This window comes from Heptranchias perlo, chromosome 25 (genome assembly GCF_035084215.1).
Source record: "Heptranchias perlo isolate sHepPer1 chromosome 25, sHepPer1.hap1, whole genome shotgun sequence".
Classification (NCBI taxonomy): Eukaryota; Metazoa; Chordata; class Chondrichthyes; order Hexanchiformes; family Hexanchidae; genus Heptranchias; species Heptranchias perlo.
This window is the reverse complement of record NC_090349.1, coordinates 27,937,596-27,961,323: the sequence shown is the minus strand read 5'-3', so window position 1 is coordinate 27,961,323 and position 23,728 is coordinate 27,937,596. Positions and strand designations below refer to the sequence as shown.

Genomic DNA, 23,728 nt, shown 5'->3' with positions numbered 1-23,728 from the left:
TCTCTTACATTTATTCTCGTTTCCCTCTTATTTTTTCTGTGTGTAGTAGCTGTTCCCAAAGGTGCTTCATCCAGGTAGGCACTGGCAGTCCATCCGGCACTTCTTATTTAAAAGTGAATGTTTGAATGAGTGTCTGGGCAATAGAAGACATCTTACTCCAGCTCATGATTTCCTATATAATGTACCAATAAAGTAAAAGAAAACTGTCAAATAATTCTAAAAACACCAGTTTAGCATGAAACACACAGATCATTTTATTGTTTTCCACAAAATACACACTTGATTTTGCATCACATCTATTTCTCACAACAGTTGCAAGTCCAAATGCAAAATTATTTGAAAAACTATTTCAGTACTTTTTGTTGACATTAAGCTGTTATAGACCAGCGGTGATTTTATGATGTCGTGCCCCCAACAAGCAGCTGCACTTACAGGGAGTGCGAGTCTGAGAAAGAGCTACAACATGAGAGCCCTGACTCTCCAACCTGTGTTCTTTGCCAGCCTGGCTCTCCACTGGGGGTGCAGGATCACAGAATCACCTTTACAATACATATTTCAGAAGTTAACAAATACAGTATCCACCAAAATGCAGGAAAACACATTTCATAATCATTCTTATGGAAAAATGGAACTCTGTAAAATAACTGCACAATCCTCTGTGGCAGCTAGGGTGTTCATGCCACTTCCAAAGTGTCTAATACAATACGTAGAAAACTGCCATAAAGGGAACAAGCCTTGTAATTTTCATTGTGTTAGCAATTTATTGACCTTGGGTGCTAAGAGCCTGAAGTTTGCAGGAGGAAGGAAAGGGAGAGGGGAGTGGGGAGGGGGTGAGGAATCCCACAGTTTTGAGGTCTTCAATGGAAAAGAAAATCAGATAGGGAGTATAGTGGGCGGCCAATCTGCTACCGCCTGTTTTGCGCCTCTGCCGAAATTGAATTTTACCCCCAGTGTGTCGTTTTCACTCCCTATGCAGTGCTATAACCCACCCACTGCAGCGGTTCAAGAAGGCGGCTCTCGAGGGCAATTAGGGATGGGCAATAAATGCTGGCCTCGCCAGCGACGCCCACATCCCGTGAACAAATAATTTTTTAAAAATTGGCATATTGTACTGCGTAGCCATTTTAAGGAGCACCCAGGGAACTTTGATCTCTGCTGTCCACAATGTTTCTTAATGACATTGATACAGGTGATAAGTACTATGACTAAGTTTGCAGATAACTCCAAATATTAAAGGAAGTTTGGAGGAAAAAAGATTTAGAGAGTTCTAGCAAGACTTAACAACTGAGCAAATTAATTCCAATAGCATTTAATAATAAATGTAAAGCAATACATACTTGTACTAAAGGTGGTAAATATGATTGCAAAATAAAAGAGATACATATGAATGTCTGTGGAGGCTAAATCACTGAATATATTTAAGAAAGAGATAGATAGATTTCTAGACACAAAAGGCATCAAGGGGTATGGGGAGAGAGCAGGAATATGATATAGAGATAGAGGATCAGCCATGATCATATTGAATGGCGGAGCAGGCTCGAAGGGCCAAATGGCCTACTCCTGCTCCTATTTTCTATGTTTCTATGTAATACTTCAATAACATGATTTGGTAGAAAAGGATCTGGATATAATAATTGATCAATCATCAAAAGTATCATCACATTGTCTGACAGCAGTTTGAAATCTAAGTAAAATGTTTAGGTTGTATGATTTACTGCCTCAAGACTCGACTTCTCCAGTGCTCTCATTGCCACTCTGCATCTTCCTCCTCACAAAATACTGCATCTCCTGTCGTTGCCAAACTGCAACAACTCCCTGCACCCCAGAAAATTGAACTTAAGATCCTTGTCTTTCCATGGTCTTCCCCCACCCACTTCAGTAGTCAGCTCCAAATGTATGCCTCACCTATAAACTCAGCTACTGGGACACCAAATTACTACTCGTTCCCTGCTCCCGTGTATGTGGCCATTCTTTAATCTATCCCTCCTCCATTGCCTTGTTCAAAGCCCCACTCCAGGACTTGAGTACATAATCTTGGCTGACACTTCAATGCAATACTGAGGGAGTGCTTCATTGTTGGAGATACTGTCTTTTGAATGATATGTTAAACTGAGGCCCCATCTGTCTGTTCAGGTAGACATAAAACATCTCATACCAACATTTATCCCTCAACCAATACCACCAAAACAGATTAACTGGTCACTTATTCCATTGCTGTTTGTGGCACCTTGCTGTATGCAAAGTGATTGCTGTGTTTTATTACAAAATAATTAACTACACTTCAAAAGTAGTTCGTTAGGTTTGAAGCGTTTTGCAATGTCCTGGAGATGTGAAAGGCATTGTATAAATACAGGTTCTTTCTTTTTCTCTCCCTGTTTTGAATATTTCCTAATAAACCTCTCTCTGAGCTTTTAGGACCTCATCCTAATTCTACTTCCTGTTTCTCTACTGGCTGGTATCCATCATTTTTCCCCTCTACTCTTTAAAGTGCTCTGAGATGTTTGTCTTTACATGAAGAGCATTATAGAAATGTAAGTTTTGTCTTAGATGTATAATTGTCCAAGGAATTGCTCCTGGCATGTTATAAATCACAGTTCAGTTGCATATGTAGAATTGTGGTCACTATACTTAAGAAAAAATGGAAGGAGTTAAGAGAAAGCAACAAAGACGATCCCAGGTTTTAAGTTACTGAGCTATGAGACGAAACTAATAAAGTTCAATCTTTGTGATCAGACTAAAAGGCAACATGATCAAAGTATTCTTAAAATAAAGGAAATTTATAAGGTGAATGTAGACAGGTAAAAGCAGGATAGAAAAAACAGAGTACATGATTATATGAACTGAGAAAAGCCAGAAACTAAACTTAGCATAAGGAATAACTTCTTTATGTTTAGAATTGACTTATTCAGGAACCGTTCCTTTCGATTGGAAAATTGCACGTCACTCCGCTATTTAAGAAAGGTGAGGGGGAAGCCAGGGAATTATAGACCAGTTAACCTAACATCTGTTGTCAGGAAATTACGAGAGTCTATAATTAAGCTGAAAATTTTCAGTTGATCAGAGAGAGCCAGAATGGATTTATAAAGGGTAGGTCATGCCTGACGAACCTGAATGAATTTTTTAAAGAGTGGATAGGGGAATCTCTGTGGATGTTGTTTATATTGGCTTCCAGAAGGCATTCGATAAAGTCCCTCATAAGATACTGTTAGCTAAAGGTGAAGCTCGTGGAATTGAGGGCAAATTATTAACATGGTTGGGAAATTGGCTGAGCGGCAGGAGACAGAGTAGGGACAATGGGCAGTACCCAAATTGGCAGAATGTGACTAGTGGTGTCTGTGTTGGGGCCTCAACTATTTGCTGTATTTATAAATGACTTAGATGATGGGACAGAGAGCTACATATCCAAGTTTGCTGATGACACAAAGATAGACAGCATTGTAAGCAGTGTAGATGGAAGCATAAAATTACAGAGATACTAATAGATTAAGTGAATGGGCAAAACTGTGGCAAATGGATTTCAATATAGGTAAGTGTGAGGTCACCCACTTTGGACTTAAAAAGGATAGATCAGTGTACTTTGTAAATGGTGAATAGCTCGAAACAGTGGAGGTCCAAAGAGACTTAGGGGTCCATGTACATAGATCATAAAAATGTCATGGAACAGGTTCAGAAAATAATTAAAAAGGCTAATGGAATGCTGTCCTTTATATCTAGTGGACTAGAATGCAAAGGGGGTAGAAGTTATGCTACAGCTATACAAAGCCCTGGTGAGACCACACCTGGAGTATTGTGTTCAGTTCTGGGCACCGCACCTTAGGAAGGATATACTAGTCTTCGAGGGAGTGCAGCTTAGATTTACTAGAATGATACCTGGACTCCAAGGGTTAAATTATGAGGAGAGATTACACAAACTAGGGTTGTATTCCCTGGAATTTAGAAGATTAAGGGGTGATTTGATTGATGTTTCCAAGCTATTAAGGGTAACTGATAGGGTAGATAGAGAGAAACTATTTCCGCTGGTTGGGGAGTCTAGGACTAGGGGACATAGCCTAAAAATTAGAGTCAGGACTTTCAGGAGTGAAATTAGGAAACACTTCTACAAGCAAAGGGTGGTAGAGGTTTGGAACACTCTTCTGCAAATGGCAGTTGATGCTAGCTCAATTGTTAATTTTAAATCTGATATTGATAGACTTTTGTTAACCAGAAGGTATTAAGGGATATGGGGTTAATATGGAGTTAGATCACAGATCAGCCATGATCTCAGTGAATGGTGGAACAGGCTCAAGGGGCTAAATAGCCTACTCCTGTTTCTATCTTCCTATTTTGATTAAATACCAACTACAGTGGAGATTTAGAGTACAAAAAGAGTTTTGAAAAAAATTGTCAGATCAGAGCCTGAAAGGACAGGACATTGGAGCCAGTTAGATGGGCTGAATAGCATTTTCTGTTTCTACATTCTTATTTTGTTAATCAGATATAAACTGGATGTATGATTTATTCTGATCAATTGCACGTTATTTCTCTGTAAACAGCAGTACTGACATCACATTTAAAACCCTTCTGTGACTGTTATACTGTGATACACTCATTCATCACAGATATCAGCAGCTCAAAAATTATATATATTAGAATAAATCAACTTCTGTTAACTCTAAATTTGTCTTTGTAACTGACAAGAAGAAAAGGTATTTTTTATCCAAAATGAGACCTGCAAAATGCTTTTTTTAAGATATCTTCATTGCCTCATACAACAAGACCACAACAGTATGACTAACATTAACAATTACAGATAATAGTGTCCAGCGCACATTATAAATAACACAGGTAGGGACCTGGATAGATGGCTCGAGTACAATCTCAGGTTTCTGGAACTTTAATAAACCACTCTTGCTATCTGTGATTTCACAGGAACCAAGGTTATATCACTTCTAATGATTCCCTGATGTTTATTAATTTACTGATATTCATGCTGTCAAGCAAGAAAGTAGACCTGGAAAGGATTTACATTTCCCACAAACCAAGCCTGATTTAAAAAATATCTCTTCACTAGATAAATACACATTTAATTGTATATTAAATTACAAAATATCAGTCCAGACACATAAATATCACAGATATTTATTACATTCTGCAGTAGATTTTGCAATTAAATAAACTAAAATCAATGGCACTTCAAGTAGCAGTGGCACAGGAATGAAAACGATTGTTAATAATGGGACCCTGCCGGTGGTGTGCAATGCATGACTGCAGCTGTAAATCAATGTGGTGACCTGGGCCCAACCCTAGTAAAGGTGCAGCACTTCTTTTCCAATAGTTTGTTGATCAGTTTAAACTCAGTTTTATAAATGGAAAATTGTCCAGGAGCAAACCTTTGGTTTACACTGAAATGCGATTACCAATAAAGAGAATACTGCCAAAAATAATAGGGATAATTTTATGACTTTTCAGTCCCTGGTGGGAGCACTTATCAGAAATCTGGTCATAGGATGTGCATGATTTTTTGACCATTGAAAATGAATGATTAGAAAACTGTGTGCCCGAATTTCCGAAATAGCGCTCCTGACAGGTGAGACTCCCCATTGGAGGACAAAGTCAGAAATTTACCGCTAATATGTTGACACTTTCAAGAATAAGATGATTGGGATGATATTGTCATAAACAGAGAGAGAATTTTTATAGTTTTAGATATCTCTTCCCCTCAGTTTTCTCTCTTCATCTCTTGATGCTGAGGATGCATGCTGGATATAGTACCTTGGGTACTGTTAATCCTCCAGTACCTTGCCCAGGTGGTCATTCTTCAATTATGAGCCTAGAGAGGAGGGTTAGTGGGCTAAACAAATGAGGAGAGCATTGCAACCAATTGTATGAGATCAGCTAACTCAACTTAAGCTGTGGATAAAATTTGGAATCCTTCCGGTCTGTTTGGCTTAGTACTCCACCAGAGAGTGTACTGAACCATTGGGGGAGCATATAATTTTAAAAATATTTGGAGCTGTTCTTAATTCTTGAACGGGCTCCAAGATGACACAGCAGCAAATTAATTGGTCTTTTTCTCAGGAGGAGGCACAGACCATTGTTGCCTTTCTCAACCTGCTTGCATCATACAACTAAACAAACATTCACAAAGTCGTGGTGATTCATCACATTTGTAAACAAAAGTTGAGGGCCTGCAGTTTCAAAGATTGAATACTTGATTCCCAACTAGTGAGTCATAAGCTACAGTCCATTGTTGCTGGTTGCTTGAACTCAGTTGTTTCACTTGAGTAAACTTTCTCAATTCTTAGCTGGTCCATTCAATGAAGGTCAATAACATAGGCAGATATTCTTTCAGTGCAAAGGAAAATGTGGCGTCCTTTGAAGCATTAATCAAGCTCCAGCACTAGGAAATTATTGATGGTACTTGTGCTAAACTATACAATCTCATATATCCTATCTTACCAGACAGAGGAAGTTTGGTAACCAATAATGTATTAAGGAAGCAAATAGGAAGGAAAAACCATCTTTCCATTTAAAAAAAAGGCTTTGTATGTACTAGAGGTCTGGAAGGCAACAGGATAAAGAATACCACAGCTTTAAATGACTATAGGAGAGGACTTCTCCACACTGAAGAATCTCTAGCTACTGGAAATTCACGAGGAGATTAGTACCCATTCAACTGCAAGCTTTAGTCTGGAGTGAATTCATTATATGTGCAATGCCAGAACATATACTGAATTCCTTCTAGAATAATACTTGTGAACGGTCCAGGATTTCTCACCCTGCAAGCTGTGAGTTTAATGATGGATTCAAACTACGGTAGAGGCTACAGATAAGAATCTGAGGATTTAATGCAACAGAATCATTCATGTAATGACTTTTGCAAAATCTAATTGGTTCAGCTCCTCAAGGCTGCAATTCAGGTCTTCAGAAACCTAACTTTCTGAAGCACTAATAACACAATCCTAATAAATATGAACCAATCATCACTCCAATGTCAGGCTTTGTAAGGAGAGATGATTGATATCTGGCATCATCCCCTGTTGGGTCTTTGAGAGATAAGTGAGTGTAATGTATGTTTTCAGTTGTACTAGTGTGGAAGATAAATGGAAACGGGGTAACTACAATTATTCTTGATCTGAATAATGGGACTGTCACAGAAGACATTGAAATGAGCCTGTGAACGGGAAGAGTAAATTATATTGTTGGAAGTTTTTTAAAAATTAATTCAGAATTAGGACTAAGTGCAAAGGTACATTTACTATAAAAGTAATTAGAAATCCATATACAGCATTTGGAAACAATAAGTTGTACTTTTATCTTTGGTTAAAATTTAATGCCATAAGAAGACGACCTAATAATTGTCCATTTAGTTTGACTTAGGGTAATGCCCATTACTATATAATAATCTTTATGATCCTTTCTAAATTAGTTGATATACCACAGGTGTGTCCATTGGACAGTACAGCAGCCAAACATACCAATACATATATTACCCAAGATCAATTTAGCTTTTTTTGTATAAATAAAAAGCATAATGCTGAATGTTAGATGCGAAAATCTTATTTAAAAAGGCTTTGCGGCATCCCATTCACCCTGTTTATGGTAGAAGCAACATGCCTGATAGGCATTGTGTGAAATGTATCCTAATTTTGACTGGATCATGATAATCCATAGGTTCTTCAGCAGGGTCCCACATAAGACAAGATGCACACACCACAGGTAGTTCTGCCGTGTCTACAATACAGCTAGTCATTAATACATGCCATTGCATTCAGTGCACACGCTGCTTACACTGCACAAAAATGGAAATCACCTCATCGTAAAGTTGGCTTACAGATTCACTTCTCTGACCACAATATTGTTATTTTTCACTGACATCCACTTCTTTTATCTAGTTTCCGAGATCATCCATTTTTGCTTCTGACCCCTTGTCTGGCAGCAGCACTTCCACCGAGTAGCTAACCTTCTTGGAATGAATGATGCTGTAGGTGTTGTCAAATCTTAGAACATCTGGGGAAAATAAAATCGAGAATGACAATCACACAAATGTTTCAAAACTAGGTCTCCAATCTATGGCCTGTGAAGTGATCCAGATAAATTAATGATTTCTCTTCACAGTGTGACACCCACTACCACAAATGAAACAGTAAAAATGAAAAGGAACAATGGAAAGTGGTACACTTTACATGATGGAAAATTGTGGTTTAAAAGAAACTTGTGGGCAGTGCACTTACATTGGTAGATAATGTCAATAGTTGTGTTTGGAGGGGTTGGGTTTTGGAGGAGCAATCCTGTAGGGTTCAACTAATTCTCAATGCCAAGTCATTGCTGATTTCCTTCAATAGGGGTAGTTGCTATGTCATTATGAAGGAGGTATTGGTAGTGTGCCTGCCTGTTAGCAGTGAGCCAGGACTCCATGCCAAAGCCTGAGATCAATAAAACCTCAATAGAGCACTGGAAATCAGAGTGAAAGACTATTTTGTGGATATCTGGACTTTTTCAGCCTTCCACTTTAGAGTCTGAGTTGGTGCTTGCAAGTGAGGAGGAGATAAAAGAAGAAAAAATTGGAAAGAAAGAAAAAAAGTTTGTAAAGAATGGACAACACTGTGCAGATTTCATGATCTCATCAATGAAAATTTAAAATCCTGCCTCAACTGTTTTCAGGGTAACTGAATGATGTCATTTACATTTGTAACATCCTCTCTGTATTTTTCCCTAGAAAGTCACAGTTTTAGGTGAAAAGTACAAACTTAACTTGATCAAATCTAGCTCTGGAGATCAGCAAAGAGCAGATGTGAAGCATTGCACCTTCTGAAAATGTGAATCTCCTGTGTCATTGTACATGGTGAGCTGCAGCATCTGGTATAAGTTCAGTATTTGTTATATATGGAAAAACAAAGAGAACAAAAGTAGCAAAGCAGACCTGGAATTTGGAAAGAATTGGATGAGGGTTGTGCTTAGAGACAGTGAAGTAAATGCTGAAGCTTATTTAGATTGGTTCTTTGGAAATTTGAACCAATCAGAAAAGCTGACAGTTTTTTTTTGTTCTACAGCCACATTTAAAGTATGATGTAGAATCACAAGATCAGAAAATCGCAAGAAAATTAGCACAAAATTAGCACATTTATATTTATTGATGAGCTGCCTAGGAATGAGGAAAAACCATAAGCCTCTTTAAAGGGAAAATATGGGACCAGTGTTAGATCCATGATTTTCAAACTAGGAATCTGTTTGGATTCCCGTGTCCAGTTTTCAAAAATTTGTAAACAAAAATATAGTATATTCTAGTGACATCTAGGGGCAGTACATTAACACTGTACCATGAGGAAGGCCATTCAGCCCATCTTAATTCATTCATCCAAAGAGTGCCTAACTCTGATTCCAAAGTTTTTGCCTCCACTATATATATATATCAAGAAATCACAACAGCACAAGAAACATGCTTTACATTATTCTAACTTTCTAAGATTTATTTTTGTTCAAAGGAGAATTTGCAAAAAAAAATGTCCCTATTTACGCTAAAATAGCACAGCTTGGACTGCCCAGTGATGTAATGTGGTGCGCTGTGCTAAGATTGCAGGCTTGCATCAGAATTCCTCTGTTCACTATTTCACACGCACGGAGAATGGATTTATTATTTCACTACAAAAAGAGGAAATCTTTCTGAAAAGGTGTCTTTCAATCTTAACTAAGCTACTGAAGGGGGAATCAAAAAACAAACTAGTCCCATTTACCACCATATTTCAAAGAATAGTGCATAGCTCATGGGTATTCGAGGAGGAGGCAGGAGAGAATTATTTTTAAAAATTAAGCAAAATTGTGGAGTATCAGGCTCTTCACAAGTTAAAGTCCAGTTGTGACTGACATTCCTATGGTTGAAATTATAATCTGGACTAGAATGTCTTGTACTTTCCTGTGCTACTCAAGAACATCTCTCAGTAGAACAATTGAGGAAGACTCAAGGTTCCCATGGAGATGGTCACAGCCTAGACCAACCCCAGCTCCTCAAGGATAATGCTATAGTTTTGGGAAGGAAACTGGGAGGGGGGGCTAGAAGTGAGGAAAACAAAACAACTTCCATGTTTAAAAATGCCAATCATAAATATATAATGGGGTAACTAATCTAGCCATGTGTCTGAGCATGCAATGGACAACTGACATCCCACTCAGTAAGCGATCCAAGCTGTGGACACTGGAACTCCTGTCAAGACGTTAAAAGTAAATGCTTTTATTTTAGTGTTAAAAGTAAAGATTGGTACAGTGTTAATGTACTGCCCCTAGATGTCACTGGAATATACTATATTTTTGTTTACAAATTTTTGAAAACTGGACATGGGAATCCAAACAGATTCCTAGTTTGAAAATCATGGATCTAACGCTGGTCCCATATTTTCCCTTTAACGAGGCTTATGGTTTTTTCTCATTCCTAGGCAGCTCATCAATAAATATAAATGTCCACTGTTTCACTGGAAATTTTAAGTGAATGTATGACCACAGGACCAGGCAGGAGTAACACACATTATTTCAATAGCAGTAGCATTCTTCTAAGCTCATATTCTACATTCCTTTCCCCATTCTGTACATACACACAGGTGAATGAGTTGCTAATATTGCTGCTCATAATGCGAGTGCAGGTAGATAAAGCCATAAAAAGAAAAGGCCAACAGCATTTTGGGTTTTATAAATTTACGCACAGAATGCAAAAGTAAAGACATAGTGATAAATTTGTACAAGGCATTGTTTAGGCCACAGTTGGAGTAATGTGTGCAGTTTTAGGTACCCCATTATAGAAAGGACAGCATAGATTCGCCTGCATGATGGAATGAGAAATTACAGTTATGAGCAGACATTAGAGATACTGGGAATATTTTTTACTGGAGAAGAGAAGGCCATGAAGAGATTTAATTGGGGATTTTAAATTAGGGTTTTGACTGGGTAAGTAGGATAAGACGATTTCCTCTGATGGGGAGTCAGTGACAAGGGGACATCAGTTTAAAATTCACAAGATACCAAGATACTTATAGATGAGGAAGGCAATGTGGCCCATTTTAATTTATACATCCAGAACAACCGTGCACTCTCCCCTTGCCGCACCCAATCGTTCCTTAAATGATTCCAGGGCTTTTGCCTTCACCAGTCTTACAGAAACTCAATTCCAAGTATTGATTACTCTCTGCATGAAGAACTTCTTGATATAGTTACTAACGATACTTTTTACTACTTTGATCTTGTAGAATCATAGACTGGTAACAGCACAGAAGGAGGCCATTCGGCCCGTCGAGTCCATGCCGGTTCTCTGCAACAGCAATCCAGCTAGTCCCACTCCCCAGCCCTTTCCCCCTAGCCCTGAAAATTTTTTCCCTTCAAGTATTTATCCAATTCCCTTTTGAAAACCATGATTGAATCTGCCTCCACCACCCCCTTAGGCAGCGCATTCCAGATCATAACCAGTCGCCGCGGAAAAAAGTTTTTCCTCATGTCGTCTTTGGTTCTTTTGCCAATCACCATAAATCTATGTTCTCTGGTTCTTGACCCTTCTGCTAATGGGAACAGTTTCTCTCTATCTACTCTGTCTAGTCCCCTCATGATTTTGAACACCTCTATCAAATCTCCTCGCAACCTCTGCTATAAGGAGAACAACCCCAGCTTCTCCAGTCCATCCATGTAACTGAAGTCCCTCATCCCTGGAACCATTCTAGTAAATCTTTTCTGCACCCTCTCTAAGTCCTTCACATCCTTCCTAAAGTGCGGTGGCCAGAATTGGACACAGTACTCCAGCTGTGGTCGAACCAGTGTTTTGTAAAGGTTCATCATAACTTCCCTGCTTTTGTACTCTATGCCTCTATTCATAAAGCCCAAGATCCCGTATGCTTTTTTAACAGCTTTCTCAACCTACCCTGCCACCTTCAACGATTTGTGCATATATACCCCCGGGTCTTTCTGTTCCTGCACCCCCTTTGGAATTGTACCCTTTAGTTTATATTGCCTCTCCTCATTCTTCCTACCAAAATGTATCTCTTCGCACATCTCTGTGTTACATTTCATTTGCCACATGTTCGCCCATTCCACCAGCCTGTCTATGTCCTCTTGATGTCTATCACTATCCTCCTCACTGTTCACTACACTTCCAAGTTTTGTGTCAACTGCAAATTTTGAAATTGTGCCCTGCACACCCAAGTCCAAGTCATTAATATAGATGAAGAAAAGCAGTGGTCCTAGTACCGACCCCTGGTACCACTATACACCTTCCTCCAGTCCGAAAAACAACCATTCACCACTACTCTCTGTTTCCTGTCACTTAGCTAATTTCGTATCCATGCTGCCACTGCCCCTTTTATTCCATGGGCTTCAACTTTGCTGACAATGCACTTTATCAAACGCCTTTTGGAAGTTCATTTACACCACATCAATCACATTGCCCTCATCAACTCTCTCTGTTACCTCATCAAAAAACTTTATCAAGTTAGTTAAACACGATTTGCCTTTAACAAATCTATGCTGGCTTTCCTTAATTAATCCAAACTTGTCCAAGTGACTGTTAATTTTGTCCCAGATTATTGTTTCTAAAAGTTTCCCCACCACCAAGGTTAAATTGACTGGCCTCTTAGTAAAGACAGATACAAAGTATTCATTTAGTACCTCAGCCATGCCCTCTGCCTCCCTGCGTAGGTCTCCTTTTTGGCCCCACCCCTCCTCTTACTACCCGTTTACTATTTATATGCCTATAGAAGACTCTTGGATTCCCTTTTATGTTAGTTGCCAGTCTATTCTCATACTCTCTCTTTGCCCCTCTTATTTCCTTTTTCACTTCCCCTCTGAACTTTCTATATTCAGCCTGGTTCTCACTTGTATTATCAACCTGACATCTGTCATACGCCCCCTTTCTCTGCTTCATCTTACTCTCTATCTCTTTCATCATCCAGGGAGCTCTGGCTTTGGCTGCCCCACCTTTCTCCCTCGTGGGAATGTACGTAGACTGTACCCGACTCATCTCTTTAACGGCCGCCCATTGTTTGATTACAGTTTTGCCTGCCAATCTTTGATTCCAATTTACCTGTGCCAGATCCGTTCTCAACCCACTAAAATTGGCTCACCTCTAGATACTCTAGTGTATTTTTATTCTAGAGTGCTCCTTGTCCTTTTCCATAGCTAATCTAAACCTTTATGATACTATGATCACTGTGTCCCCTTGTCTTTCAGATTAACATTTTCCATACCATTTACTACTTTATATAACTCTGGAAGATCACTTCTCAGACACCTCCTTTCCTGGCTGAAAAGCCCTTTGGGGAAAAATTGGATAAGGGCCGTTTTTGGGCTCAGGTAGCATGATGTGCTATTACCCCACACCCAATGACCCGTCCGCAGGCAGGACGCAAGTTTTGGCCGACAGGAGGACTCGCCTGCAATCAGCGTTCCATTCCGGGCCTTGCATGTGGAATCAATGCAATTCGCACTTTCCACCACCAGGGGGAACTTAATCTCGTAAAGGGAGGATGTTTCTTAGAAATCTCTTAAAGGTAGCTGGTGCCAGTTATTTGCTGAAAATAACAGTCTACTGTCTGCACGGAGTCTGAACGGAGATCAGACATCGCACTGTAAAACACAGATGCAGGTCCCATCCCTTTGTTTACACACGAGTTATGTCATATAAAGGTTGCGCACTACTGAATCCCACATCCTCCAATCTGCACGTCAGACCTCACCAATCTGCCGATCTGAATTGGTACCAGACCTGTGAGAATGTGTGCACCAAAGTTCTCTGCTGATGCACTAGAGACCTTGGTGCAAGAGGCGGACAGAAGGAGGGACATCCTATATCCGCAGTGGGGGAGACAAGAGGCCCCCCCAGACATGTATCCAAAGGCAGTGGGAAGCAGCAGGGGACGAAGTCAATGCCAGGCACATAGCATCATGAACATGGATGCAGTGCAGGAAGAAGTTCAATGCTTTGACATGAGTGGTCAACGTGAGTGAGGTCAACTGTCAAGTGGCGTCTCATACCAGCTGCACCATACACTACACCCCCCCATCCCCCACATACCAACAAACTCTTTCCATCAGTACTCAATTCTTCCAACCAGATGCTTCCTCTCACCCTTACACATTACCACTGTTTCAAGCCGCCCACCCACGACTCACAGGCCACACACACTGGCAGCTATTCAACCATATCAGGAGGCAGCAAGTGGCAGTGGCATTTAGCCCTTGGAGCCTATTCCACCATTTAATGAGATCATGGTCACCTAACTCCATATATCCGCCTTAGCCCCATATCCCTCCTGTGAACCCTTGGTTCACAGAAATTTATCAATCTCAGATTTAACATTCACAAGTGAGCTAGCATCAACTGCCGTCTGCAGAACAGCGTTCCAAAGGTCTCCCACCCTTGCATGTGGAAGCATTTCTTACCTTCACTCCTGCACGTCCTGGCTCTAAATGTTAGGCTATGTCCCCGCGTCCTAGTATTCAAATCTAGGAGACCTCCAAAAACAGTTACAAATGTCTCGGCAGCCAGAAGCAATAATCCAGCCACAAACCTGTAAATCCTGCACTGTCCCTTTAAATAGCGATGGTGGGGGAGTCCTCCAGGCACTCTAAGACACGTTCAGATGGTCCGGGTTAAGATTGTGCGTTGAGCGTTAAGTCCCAAAATGGTGTCTATCACTTTAAATCAGCGTTGCACACTGATTGAAACCATTTTCTCCCTACTTTACATGATTCCAGCGCTCGTTATCTACACCTGCGCTAACTCCTATACCAAGATGCGATCAGCGCACGTCACGCTGGAAACATGCATGCGCATCCAAGACGCCATCTTGGATGTCAGAGAGGCCGTGTAGCGCCAAAACAACAGGCACTATACAGCCCAATTTAGCGCCCCTTGTCTCTCCAGTCTTTCCTCACAATTCAGACCTCTGGCATTAGGGATCATGATGTGGAGATGCCGGTGATGGACTGGGGTTGACAAATGTAAGGAATCTTACAACACCAGGTTATAGTCCAACTGTTTTATTTGAAAATCACAAGCTTTCGGAGGCTTTCTCCTTCGTCAGGTGAGTGTGTGAGTGTGGGAAATCCCACACTCACCTGACGAAGGAGAAAGCCTCCGAAAGCTTGTGATTTTCAAATAAAACAGTTGGACTATAACCTGGTGTTGTAAGATTCCTTACATTAGGGATCATGGTTCTTCTCTGCATTGCCTGCAGTGCTTGAATGTCTCCAGAATGTCTTCAATAAACAGAACTAGACATAGTACTCAAAATGCTGCCTAACCAAAGCACTGTACAAATTAATCACAATTTCCTCTGAGTGTATCCTACTGTTTTGACATTAAAAAAGAAAGGTTAAGAGATATTCCTCTACTCGGATGGATGTTGGAGCAAGGAATGCTTTGCTACAGAGAGTGGCTGAGGTAGAGACCATTGCATCTTTTAAGGGAAAACTGGATAAATATTTGAAGCCTAGAAAGACACAAGAGAGTGGGGCAGTGGGATTCATTTTGGATTGTCCTAGCAAAGAGTTGGCATAGACACAATGGGCTGAATAGCCCCCTTCTGTGCTGTTAGCTTCTATGGATCTAATGTCATTATACTGCTGTGCTTGTATATCTGTACAGTTAAAATTCTTGCATCTAGTGCAGCCCATTGTATCACAACTTTCAAAAGCATCACACCTCCAAAATGTCAACAGTGCAATCTTTTGTCTGTACAGCAAAGGATTATGATTAGTAATTTAACAGATAAGTGGTTATTTGAACCAATCACAATTTGACTAAATGTGAACAAATCAAAGAGTAGTAAATAATGCCATTGAAAAAAACAGCAGAAAACCAAGCAATTATTATTTTTAAAGCTAGCATTCACTAACCAGCAAGTATCACAAAACAGACAAATCAAATCGCACAAAGAATTCCTTCAGTTTTTTTTCACAATTTTTCTTCTTCATTCAGGTCAGTGTACACAGCTAAAACAACAAGTGTACACACACAAAAATGCACAAATCTGAAAAAACCCACTAATTAAACATTGTGGTTAAGTTTAATGTTAGAAATGCCTGTACGAAGTTTCCCAGAGAGGGCTGGCTTTCTGTCAGGAGCCCGGAGCTTGTAAATTTTTACCTGGGACTACAATTCTGTATGTCTGTGTGACAGAGAGAGAGAGAGATGCCGTTTTCACCATGCTTTTGTGGATCTACACAGAGTTTACTGTGACCCAGGTTAAAAAAAAATTACAAGTAACTTTGAGGTACAAGAAAAAAAAAGATTTTGGTCTAGAAATTCCGGGGAACCCGCTCCACCACTGGAAGTGGTCTGCCTCAGTATTTATCCTGTCCCAAATCCTGGGGACAGGGTCATTTACATAAAAGGTGTGGGTGCCCATGCCATTTATAGCACTCCCTGGACTCTTCATAATCACAACTAACGAGCAAGTCACCTCCTAGAAGTGGTAATACCCTCTTTAATTGGGAACTCGTCATGTTCCCTTTTGAAGGACTGGAGTGAATCCGTACTCACCATGTTTCGGCAGTTTGTTCCAGAGGGCAATAACTCTGTGAAAATAAATATTTCCTAACATCTAACCTAACTACTTTGTCCACAGATTACATGTGCATGCCCTCTGGTGCTACCATCTCTATTAATTTCAAATAACCTAACATGACTGCGTCCAATCCCCTCATCATTTTAAAAACCTTAATAGTGTCCCCTGCATTTATTCAAAGTAAATAACCCTAACTCATGTATTTTATCCCCATAACTAAAGAGCTCCAAGATTTGGTATCATCCTGATTAGCCACCACTGGACATTACTCTAGAGTCTTGATATTTTTCACCATGTGCAGGAGTGTAAACTGGACACAATGCTCTAAGTGTGGATGTGCCAGAATCTTGTACAACCAAAGTATAATTATCCTCATTTTGTACACAATGGTCCTAGAAATACAACAAAAAATTCTGTTTGCTATCCCTATATTCACCTCACGCAGCTTCTTCAATATAAGCAGGTGATCAACTAATATCCCCACTACTGCAATCCTTTTTTTCTATTGCCTTTTTAACATTCTTAATTATCCTCAACCTATTTTCTACTTGTCCTTATTTTCTTGAGAATTGAATCTTTTACATACTGAAATGTTATTTTTAGATTAATTTCTCTACAGGCACAGGTATGTTCTCTAATTGCATTTTTGATTACTAAATAAAAAATGAGTAATAGACACCTTCGTTGGGTATATGACCTCAATACTCATATTCACACAGCATATGCTTGTGCGTTGGTTGGTAAAATGGTAAGATGAAATGCAGAGTGTGCAAGTGCTTCTGATTGTTGTGAGTGCTTTACTTTCTTGGTTACTGAACGTTGGTAGATGTTTATTAAGTAAATATGCACTTGTGAAGTACATTTACCTGTATTGTGTGAGTGTAGGTAAGGCGTTTTCTACTAAAATTAGTGCATGTGGCTAAAACGCCGTAGCTGCTCCTGCGGCTAGTCAGCAATTTGTATTGGACAACACTGTTTGATCAGAGTTCCTTGTCACATTTTACCTGTTGTCCGAAGAGGCTTATAACGAGTGCCAAGGATCAATCTTGGACCAACTCCATGCTCTAGCTGCACCCCAACTGCCTTAACTCCCTCTTGCTGAACAATATCCCCTTTCTCTACTGCAGTTGCATCCTCTTTTATAAATAAAGTTACACCCTTCCTTTGTAACTCAACCTATCTTTTTGGAATTTCATGTACTCATTTTAAAAAGTACTTGGATGTGCACTTGAAGTGCCGTAACCTACAGGGCTATGTACCAAGTGCTGGAAAGTGGGATTAAGCTAGATAGCTCTTTTTCGGCCGGCACGGACACAATGAGCCGAATGGCCTCCTTCTGTGCTGTAACTTTCTATGATTCTGTGTAACCTTTCAACTGCACTTTGACGCATTTTTGGGATACCTTTTAAATCTAAAGTCTCTATGCAAGCATTTGCCTGTAATTCCAGTATTTTATTTTTAATACTTCTGGCATTAGCATTAAACATTCCAAGGAATTCCATGCATATCTTTTTGGTTCATCCTATTTAAACTGCCTTGCTCCTTGTAATTAAAATTAATTAAGTTACTACCACCTGCTTTATCTAGGCGCTGAGCTGCCCTGCCTTCACCAGTCCAAATGGAACTACACACACTATGAGCTATAGTGTCTCCTATATCAACCACTTTAAATACTTCCCAATTGCACTTTCTACATTTTGAGCTAGTCTATTAGTCCCCAGCTTGTTCAACTTAACTGCGTCCTTCCTGAAAAAATTACCCTCCCAGAAAATGTCCTCTAGTCATCTACAAAGACAAGATTTTCTTCTTTACTCTGCGTCTCAAACCAATTATTAAATCTAATGACCCTTCTGTTGCTTTTCTATGAACCCTCAATAACTGGTAACAGTCCAGAGACCACTAATCTAGCTCCTTTATGCTTAAATTTATTGAACATTTTCTGGTAATTTTCCTTTGAGAGAACAGATTTCCTATCCATTAGATCATTGGTACTAACATGTAAAGCAACTACAGTTGTCTTACTTTCACCCTTCATCAACCCATCCACCCTTCTGCCTATATTTATGAGGCGCTTCGATTCTGACCTGGGACACAGTGGCTAGAGTCAGTGAGATGATCTGTTAGCCAGGCCCAAGGCATGGGGTATGACCACCCGTGGCTGATGGTCATTGAAGAGTTGGCAGTGTGGGGAAACACCTCTCCTGGCTATATTACACCAATGGCACTTTCTACGTTCTGACAGTTTTAGCAAGAATTACAAATCGACTGTGGGAAGTATGGACAGAAAAAAATGATGTAAATAACTGTGAAAAATAATTAAGTTTTTGAGGAGAGGGGAGGGAGGAATACACAGATAAATAAAATACTTGCATCTTAAGTAAACACTGCAAACCACAGTGGAAGGTAGAGTAAAAGAAAATTGTATGGCGAGAAGAGGTTTTGGGAAGGGAAGAATAAAGTTGCTTGCAACTTAAGCAAGTTTTATAAAGTAGTCAGTTGATAGTATCATGGATATTATAGTGGCGATTTTAACCCTGCCCGCCTGGTGGAACTTACCTTGTTGCAGGCAATGGTTCCTTTAGTGCCAGCTAGCAGCTTCCTAACTAGCTAAATTCCGCTCCTGCTCGCCGGCCAGCTGCCACTCTCGCCCGTTTTGGGAAGTCAGCTGACCGGCTGCATGCAGATGAGGCCCGGGAATTAAAATTGTCCAGCCTCACGCTGCCAAGGTCAGGATGGGTTTGACCTTCACTCCCACCTGCCCAATTCCTGCTCCCAGTTAAAATCGGGGCTAATATCTGTAAGGCCTGTATTTTTCAGTATCAATAAGTTATGTAATATTTTACCTCAGCTTTGTTACGAGATATATTGCTTCAGTAAATTCTCTGTATTACAGCAATGGATACCGTCCTACTGCCACATTAAGGCTGCAGTGGAACAGCAGTAAATACAAAAATTCACTATAGGCCCTGGAGTACCCATGAGCAATTCCACGGTTCCATCATAAATAGTTAGGAATCATTGGGGGAAGCCATTGGGTGCAGAAAATGTAACTGGCAGGTGCTTGTACATAATCACAAGCCAGCAAATATGCTGAGATATTACTGATTCATACACATTAACTACAGTGACCACATTGGTTAAAATAACAGCACCAGAATTATCACCTGAAAATACTGAAATGATGAATTTAATAGAGGTAGCTTATTAATTAAGCTTACTGACGTACAGACTCCAGGTTCCAGGCAGGTAAGTGTTCCGTCCTCAGGTACCAGGTGACTATTGTATCGCTGGTTGGGAACCACTTCCACCATTTCACCAGCCTTCTGTCGTTCTCCAAACTTTGTCTTCAGATACACACCAAACCCAATGTCTGCACTCTCGGTCATGAACTGCCACCTAGAAGCACAATATCAGAATTTAGAAATATAGAACCTGCCCAACACAAATTTAAAATGATCATCTTCATGTTTGTAACTCTTCATGGTCTCGCCCCTCCCTATCTCTGTAACCTTCTCCAGCCCTACAGCCCTCCAAGAACTCTACACTTCTCCAAGTCTGGCCTCTTGTGCATGGCCCCACTCCTTTTGCCCCACCATTGGTGGATGTGCTTTCAGCCATCTAGGCCCTAAGCTCTGAAATTCCCTCCCTAAATCTCTCTACCTCTACACCTCCCTCTCTTCTTTGACTAAGCTTTTGGTCACCCTCCTAATATCTCCTCCTTTGGCTCGGTGTCGATTTTTGTCTGATTACAATTCTGTCAACGTTTTTCTACATTAATGGCACTATATAAATGCAAATTGTTGTTGTTCAAATACTTCTACTACATTACATGTTGGAGCTAACACATTTCATTTCATAAGGTGGCAGGCCAGTCAACCAATATAATGTCTAGTTCTGTTCAACCTGGACATAGAAAACAAGAGCCAACATATAACAATTAACGTATAGATATACTCGGGTAGATTTTTGTCTTTACCACCTGGGCATTAAATATCATCTGGGAGGAATGCAGAAAGGAAAATCTGGCAGGGAGGATCGCATGCCCTTGTAGGAACTGCCTGATTTTACTTTTATTAATTTCAATGGAAGGAAAATCAGGCGGGTTCTATTACCAGCAAGTTAACCACCCCAACACCCTGCCAGACTTTTCTATCTGCATTCTGCCTAGGCCAGAGGTTCCGAAACCTTTTTTTGCTGAGCCCCCACTTTCGTGATTCATGTCCCAATCACGCCACCACCCTCCCCTTTTCTAAAAAAACAGTATTATGTAGTCCCCAAGAATATGGCAGAGTTTAATTCTATTGGTCTCAAAAACTAAGCTACAACATGTAGTGCCTCAACTGAAAGTTTCAAAGGACACAGTAGCATTTTTAAGTGGGGGGTGTCTTTGTTATTCACAAAGTAGACAAGAAGAGGTCTGGGTGGCACTGTGTATTAACTGTACTTCCACTTCTGGAAACTAGGTTCAAATTCAGATAAATTGAAAGTTCCTCTTTACCTGCTGTAATGGTCTGATGTATAATTAATCTGGGCACCCTCATCGCTGGGTTGTGCTATTCTTAGCTGTGTTATGACATTTTGTGCAGGGCTGTGATTTTAAAAAGATCACATTCTCCATCATTAATAACTTTTATATTGACTGAACAATGGAAAACTGCAGAATTTTAATTCCTTACACTACAGCAACGAATAAGAGATTTTTAACTATATATTCTTTAAATATATATTTAGATATGAGTCAAATCTATATGTAGTAAATAAGAAATTGGTACAAATACCCACTTGATTTCTATTTTCCTCCTATCCTATGTAATTCTGCCATTGCTACTCCCCTTCCCTTTCAGCAAGAGGGTGAAACACTCTTAGCCACAGGCACTACCAACTGACAGTGACTGCTTCTGTTGGAGTTCCAGACAATTTCTACTCCTTACGACTGCTCTGCCACAGATAGATCTGTCACTTAATGGCTTGATTAGAACTCAACTAGTAGCGGTAGTAAGGTTCCAGTGCCAGTTGAGGCTGGGGATTCAGACTCAGGCCCTGTGGTTGGGAGTTCAATACTCCCAAGCCATTTTTTAAAAAAGTCTGTATTAACAAAACAAATAACGATTCCAAGCATGCTTGGAGTTTCTTTGTTACTCTGATTGCAAGATATTCAGCAGCAGTTTTTGTAGATAATACAGGGTGCAAAATGCACGTATTTTGAAAACTGTAAAGGATGTTTCTTAACCAAAGGCTCCAGCACAAATAGTATATTAAACTCAGCCTCACCTCAAAACACAGCCAGGGAAGAGCATCTCATATTCCGATTGAAAAGAGGAACCCCTGTTGACAGTGACCATATTTTCATATTGTTGCTTAATGGACTCAAGGATGTAATACGTCTTTGGTACCTCACCACCAAAGTTTATCTAACAAAAGAGACAATAACAGTTTTAATAGGAAGGCATCTCTAAGAATTTGGATACATTTTGATATTTCATAGAGGCTTAGAGGTGAACAGGTATTGTCACTAAGTTGAGCTATGGGCAGCCACCATCTTATTGTTGAACAACTGTCCAAGTCTGGTAGCAAAAATGGTGAAGTACTTTACCAGAACCTCTGGCATCCTTTCACCTCTGGCACTTAGGCTTCTGGTCCTGCTCAATTAAAGGCACAGGATGAATGTTCTTTCTAACATTTCATACAGGAGTAATTCTAAATTAAGTTGACTAAAGCCAATAACAAATCAAGCCTTTGACTCCAAAAATTAACTTCCCTGCCACATGGACTAAAATTCCTGTCTACTAATTTTAGCAAAAACTTAAGATCAGACTTACTTATCAACAATACCTAGAAGGAATTAAGAATTAATTAGTTCTAATTATTAACTTTAAACATAGTTTTCATTCCTATCTACTTTTTCATTAAAATTAACAAAGACATGAAATCCTCCCCCAGCAAATATTTTATTATAGTATTCACTGAAGTAATACATTTTCAGCTATTTCTCCTCTTGCTCTTTGTCTTTTTTGATACAGGAAATAAAGATTTTGATAAGGTAAATAGGGAAAAACTATTTCCATTAGTCGGTGAATCAGTAACTGGAGAGTATAAATTTAAGATTATTACCAAAAGAATAAAGGGAGCGGTTAGGAGAAATTTTCTTATACAGAGGGTTGTTAGGATATGGAATGCCTTCCCAGAGTGGTGGAAGCAGAATCTGTAATAGCTTTTAAAAGGAAAATGTATAAATATTTGAAAGAGAAACATTTAAAAATGTATGGGGGAAGGTCAAGGGAATATGACTTTTTCAGAGAGCTGCCACAGGCACGATGGGCCAAATGGCCTCCTTCTATGCTCTATGACTCCCTGACGTTATAGTCAACATCAGTTACTGATTTTACAGAGAATCAATTGGCTCTGATAATGAATCAATCTTATTATTGAGGGCAAGATTTCCTTCTAATTTGGTCCAGAGCCTCTACTTTCAAAACAGTTGTGCTGGCAGAAAAGTGAGAGACATTTTCAAAAGCTTTTTGTTTCTTTGCAAGTTAATTTTATTAGTTCCTGCTTTCTGCTTCTGTACTCTGCCCATTATGCATTTCTCTGGTTTAAAGGTCAGGCTGCAGTTCTCTGATCATACCATATGCTAAAGCCTCTCATTAGATGTCTCATTCAAATTAGAAAAAAGTTTCATATATGTCTTAGTTTGAAAATGTAACTTGTTTTGATGTATCTTACCTTTAAAATTAAACACAACTCCATAGGATAAATCTTATGCTGGTGTGTTTTGTGGATTTGTGATCAATCTTACTTTTTTTTAATCATAAATCTCACGCCTACGAGTTTCCTGATGTTGACAGCTATGAAGTTGAAGAGGAGTGGCATGGACCTGACGAGCCCTTTCAGCTTTCTGTTGCTCATTGTGGGGAAGCACCAGACCTTTGCTCACAGTGGCACAGTTGAGATCAGGAATTCACTGACTGGCTGATCATGGGAGTGAATCCCCATTCCACCACTCCATAGTTCAGTGCGTTGAAGCTCCTGTGGCATGCATTCTCATGCTCCCCTATTATTTTTATATTACGGCAACCACACTTAATTAAAATTAATTGTTGCCACAGATTTTATACAGGCATAGAATCACAGCAACATAAAGCAATTTCTGACATTAGAAGCAACGCTGAACAATTCCTCAGAAAATGAGCAAGTTCTCACAATCTAAT

The 23,728-nt window shown here is 39.8% G+C and overlaps 1 protein-coding gene across 1 annotated transcript in view; it reads right to left on the bottom strand.

Annotated features, from left to right (window-relative positions):
* Positions 1 to 229: 229 nt before the first annotated feature.
* LOC137342159 (SEC14-like protein 2) overlaps positions 230 to 23,728 on the bottom strand; it is a 57,776-nt gene continuing 34,277 nt past the window's right edge. The window contains exons 10-12 of the mRNA XM_068005883.1: positions 21,792 to 21,931; positions 19,747 to 19,916; positions 230 to 7,989 (exon numbers count right to left, since the gene is read on the bottom strand). Of these exons, the coding sequence (XP_067861984.1) occupies positions 7,871 to 7,989; positions 19,747 to 19,916; positions 21,792 to 21,931 (429 nt within the window). The 3' untranslated portion in view covers positions 230 to 7,870. The remainder of the gene's footprint in view (positions 7,990 to 19,746; positions 19,917 to 21,791; positions 21,932 to 23,728) is intronic.